Source organism: Gracilinanus agilis, chromosome 1, assembly GCF_016433145.1.
Source record: "Gracilinanus agilis isolate LMUSP501 chromosome 1, AgileGrace, whole genome shotgun sequence".
NCBI classification, from domain to species: Eukaryota; Metazoa; Chordata; class Mammalia; order Didelphimorphia; family Didelphidae; genus Gracilinanus; species Gracilinanus agilis.
The window spans coordinates 711,324,307-711,329,163 of NC_058130.1; the positions used below are offsets into that span (position 1 = coordinate 711,324,307).

Genomic DNA, 4,857 nt, shown 5'->3' on the forward strand with positions numbered 1-4,857 from the left:
TTGCAACTAATAGGTGTCTCATAAAGGTTTGTTGAATCTATCATTTGAACTCCACACTAAATGTGTAAAATACGCGGAGCATTTTACAGCTGAGAAAACGGAGACTGTGGTGAAGTCAAATGAGGCTTATTCATTTGCAGTCAGTGATTCTTCTGGGACTAGAATCCTCTGAGCTACCTCCCAAATCCAGAAAGCTCAGGCTTGCCTCAGAGAGAAGGGTGGAGGATTCCTGGAGTTTCAGGCTAAGACAACTTTAAATTTGGAAGAGGACAAGGAGGGAAGGAGCAGCCATGATGGAGAGTGCCTTGAGCTTTGGGATATTGGTTCAAATTCTCACCAAACTGCTTTCTACCAGCATAACCTTCCCTAAATCGCTCACACCTTAGTTTTCCCAGTCTGTAAAAGAAAGGGGCAGCAGATGATGTCAATTAGTTTTTCAACTGGATTACGAGAACGAAGGAGTGAGTTCGAATCCTGGGTGTGTCCTTAGACATGCTCCTGTTGTTCTTTCTCCTGTTTTCTCCTTTGTGAAACGAAGGGATTGGATTTGATGACCTGTAAACTTCCCTCCTGCTCTAAACCTACGATTCTACAATCCCGTTTAACTTTTGGGTACTATCTCTTTAAATCAGGGACCAGCCCCGCTGTATCCCACCAGCCTTTGCACGTTTCAACTTTCTGTACGCTGTATCCCATCAGCCTTCGCGCGTCCCGACCCACTGCTTGCGGTATCCCGTCGGCCCCTGCGCATTCCAAACCGCTGTACGTTGTATCCCGCCATCTCCTATCCATTCCGGGTTCCCTTTTTACGGTCGTGAGGCGCGGACATGGCCCAAGGAAAGCAGAAGTTTCAGTCCCGGAAGCCCGCCAAGAAGGCCGCGGCGGCGACCTCTTCTTCGGCCTGCCGGGGCCCGAAGAAAGGCGGTAAGGAGTGGGATGAAGGGAGAGGAGGGCGGCCGGGCCCAGCTATCTCTGAATGCGCCGCTCTAGGTTCCCAGTCTTTCCACACACACCCACAACCCTATGGTCCCCCCTAACAACGTTCCCTCCCTAACTCCTGTAGCTCCCCTTTCCTATGGGCCCCCTGAGAGCATGCCTCCATGCTTCTATGGTCATCCTGATCACGGCCCCTGTGTCTCCCTTTGAACCTCTTGGCCCTTAATCCAAGACCCTAAAGCCTGAAGCCCTCATACTTTTGTCCTTCTTTCCCATGGTTCTTCTTCCCACACTTCCTCACTCCCATGCCCCTTTTCCCCGTGCTGCCATGCTTGTCTCCCTCCCCCAATTCCCCATCTCATGCCATCTCTCACTCCTGTGTTTTCTCCTCTCCCACAGGGAGAATCATTGCCCCCAAAAAGGCCCGGGTCATCCAGCAGCGGAAACTAAAAAAGGTGAGTGCCTTGCTTGGGAAGGATCCAGCCCAGAGGGATACAGACCAAGGGTCTTTACCTCTCTTGTCCTGTGAATGTCATGACAGCCCTGTACTCTACAGGGCTTATATCAGCTTCTCCCAGTGACCCTTCTTAAGGGGCAAAGATGGCTGGTGGCAAGTTCCTTTGCCATTCTGCAAAAATGTCACTTCTAGAGCTGGCCACCTCTATACAGGATCAGTCTGTTTTTCCCACTCCCTCTCTAGGAGTCAGTATCAAGTATTATTGACTTAGCTACATTGTCACATTTTTCTCCTAGGCCCAGGGCTGCCTGTCCTCCCACCTCACACATTCTATGCAATCTGTGCCTCCAACCTTAGCCCGTCTGTGGAGATCAGCCTCAGTTAGATCTCAGTGCTGACCCTGTTCCCACAATCAAGGTTTCCTTCTTCATTTTTTGCCCTATTCTCTATTCTACCCCACCCTCAACATACACACTTTGCATTCGTAATTCTCTCATAAATCCAAGAATTCCCAATATCTTTCTCTCTCTCTCTCTCTCTCTCTCTCTCTCTCTCTCTCTCCCTCTCTCTCTCCCTCTCCCTCTCCCNTGAGGCCAGATTTGAACCCAGGAACTTCTATCTCTAGGCCAGGCTCATAATCCACTGAGTCACCCAGCTAGTCCCTTATCCAGTTTTTAAATTGGGCTGAATTTGTTTAGTATTAGCTTGTCTACAATACTCTAGTGACTAAGTAAGAATAGATTTTCAGATACAATTCTCCCCTCCTATTTACTATGCGTCTCTTGAATTCTAATGTCATTTGATTAGGTAGTAATTTTCTACAATTTCTCTTTGTTCAACTAGGGGATGAAATTCTGGAACTAAATGGAGAATCAATGGATGGATTAACACATAATGATGCTTTGCAAAAATTCAAGGTGACCCTATCTTATAACATAGCTTCTTTGAAATGCAAAAGTATCTAGTTTTTTAGACATGGAATAAATCACTCTCTCTCTCTCTCTCTCTCTCTCCCTCTCCCTCTCTCTCTCTCTCACACACACACACACACACACACACACCCCTACCCCCCACATAAACAGAAGGAACTATAAATGAAATTGCTTTTATTGCTTTATGTATCAATGATTATGAAAACAAGGAATTCCATATATAATCCTTTCTTAAGGCAACTGCAACTATGATTTTAGAAATAGACCTAGTTATTAAATTAACTTTTTAAATATACTAATTATTATAATACCCAAGGAGAAAATTAATAATATTAGTGTGTTCAAATTTAATAGCAACTAACAGTATTAAGAGCTTCTATTGGAGGAATAAAAACTAAAGGGCTTTGTAGTAATCTAGAGGAACTGTAACTCATGCAGCAGGAGATGAACCGTGGTCATTTGAGATATTGAGTGCACAGGTTAAGTTGTTTGTCCTAATGAGATAACAGGAAAACAACCTTGAGAGTCCTGGGTGATGTTTGCTTTTGTGAGGATTTATACTTAGAATTTTAAGCTTATCTTTAAGTCTCCTCCCAGAGTCAGTGTGAAGGGTTGAGTCTGAGGGTGCTAGGCTGTTAGTTACAGGTCCATTTAAAATGCTAGACAATGTATTTTATCTTAGCCTTATACTAGAATTTATTAGCTCTTAGCAAATGTTACCAAAATGTTAGAACATGTTTCTAACATATTCTGAACATGTGACCTTGTTGATCACTTATGTTAATTAATTGCCAAAAACCTATAAAAAACAAACTGTTGAACACCTAAACCAGGTCTTTGCCAAGGCTGGGTGTGGTGAGACCACTAACTGTATCTGCCCACAGATAGAGTCAGATCTTCAGCTTAGGATTTTAGCCCAGGTATTATATTACCTACAGAATTTTGATGCACAGACCTATGCTCTCAGTTTAAACTGTTATTGGGCTTTGGAAATGTAGGAAAACTTACCCTCCTGTACAGACTGCCTGCTCCCACCCCTTTTTTTCTAATCCTTAACATATATGTTTACTTTGATTTATCCAATATTTTTATCTTTGTTGGGAAAGAAGCAAGCAGGTTGGATTTTCAAGTTAGGAGCTAACCAACTTCCCTTATTCCTCCTAATTTAAATGCTGTCCTAAGTATCCTGCTTATTCCTCTTTAGGACCTTGAGGTTGGCATCCGAAAAAAGATTGAACATGAGGTTATGATGAAAGCCAGCACAAGCTTGCCCAAGAAACTGGCCCTACTGAAGACCCCAGAGAAGGGAGCCAAGAAAAAGCAAACTGGTAGCAAGAATCAGCCCTGATAAGGGACAGGAGAAGAAATGAGAGACTCTTTGTCTCAGACCCTGCTTGACTGTCTGGCCCTGTGGCCCTGATATCTGATGCCCCAGTATGTTTGTGGATATACGTGTGGTGAGAGCTTTATTAGAGGAAAAGAAATAGGTTTCTCTTCAGGCAGGGATTGCCCTGTCATCTGTTCTTTTTCGCCACAACCTCTCAGGCCTCAGTTTGACCAAAACAGCCTCTACTGAAGCCTGCAGCTTCTCAAATCCCCTGAAGAGTACAATGGGAAACAGTAGAGGCCTTCTCAGGGAGGATTGAACATCTCCCAGCCTGTCAGGAGCCTGGTAGTGTCTGCAGCAGCTCTCCGAATCAGTTCAGCCTACTTTATTTTTTCATCTCTCCTTCCTTATGCCCTCTCTGAGTCCCACATCCCCACTACCTACCTTGAAGCAATAAAAAGGAAACAGTTGCTCTATACTGTGTATTTCTCTAGGCTTTTGTGCATGAGGAAGAGCTTGCCTTCCTTCTCATGACTACATGTGGGGAAAGGCAGGATGAGGCAGTTGGAAGAACACTGGACTCTGAGCCAGGAGGCCTAGATTTCAGTGCTGGCTCTAGCACTTCCCCACTGGCTTTATGATGGCAAGCAAGTCAGAGAACCTTTTGGTGCCTCAGTTTCAGATTGCAGTGGGGGCAGGGAAGGGAGCACGCCACTTTATAAGCCTTAATGAAAGTGCTGCTGTTCCCAGTCTAAGAGTTACTGGAGTCGGGTACTTAACTACCTCTGGGGAGAGGGGAAGCTTGAAGAGGAAAGAATTTTGTGAATATATGCACATTATATATAAGCTGCCATTTTTTCAGGAGCCTTATATATTATGCTGCCTGGCTCTAGGCTTAGAAATGGGATTCTGCCATTCCTTTGACTTGTTGGGATTTTTTCAAGAGTCTCGTTTTATACATTCTTTATGTCAGAGGACATCTTTGGAAAAAGTTTGGGATCCTGCCTCTGGAGCCAGACTCCCTGACCTGGCAGGCACAGAAATCACCAGATAGAAAGGAGGTTATGCTACCTTAAGGCACAGGATAGTTGTTCTGTGCCCAAACTTTATTATCCCCAATATTTTAACTCTCTTCCATCTCTGCAGGACAAAAAAAAAAAAAAAAAAAAAAAAAAAAAGGCCTCAGTCTGGATCTGGAATGAACA

At 44.4% G+C, this 4,857-nt stretch overlaps 1 protein-coding gene across 1 annotated transcript; it reads left to right on the top strand.

Annotated features, from left to right (window-relative positions):
- Positions 1–694: 694 nt before the first annotated feature.
- On the top strand, positions 695–4,128 carry C1H19orf53 (chromosome 1 C19orf53 homolog). Its single transcript, XM_044658448.1, has 3 exons — positions 695–924; positions 1,336–1,391; positions 3,530–4,128. Exons 1-3 carry the CDS (start codon positions 828–830, stop codon positions 3,671–3,673), a joined length of 297 nt encoding a protein of 98 aa, XP_044514383.1. The 5' UTR covers positions 695–827; the 3' UTR covers positions 3,674–4,128.
- The last annotated feature ends 729 nt before the right edge of the window (positions 4,129–4,857 follow it).

What these genes read in the sequence shown, in the direction of transcription:
- C1H19orf53 (XM_044658448.1), top strand. Translation starts at nt 828, where the DNA reads ATGGCCCAAGGAAAGCAGAAGTTTCAGTCCCGGAAGCCCGCCAAGAAG. An exon ending in CCGGGGCCCGAAGAAAGGCG is followed by an intron (nt 925 to 1,335) that starts GTAAGGAGTGGG and finishes CCTCTCCCACAG; the next exon opens with GGAGAATCATTGCCCCCAAA. An exon ending in AGCAGCGGAAACTAAAAAAG is followed by an intron (nt 1,392 to 3,529) that starts GTGAGTGCCTTG and finishes ATTCCTCTTTAG; the next exon opens with GACCTTGAGGTTGGCATCCG.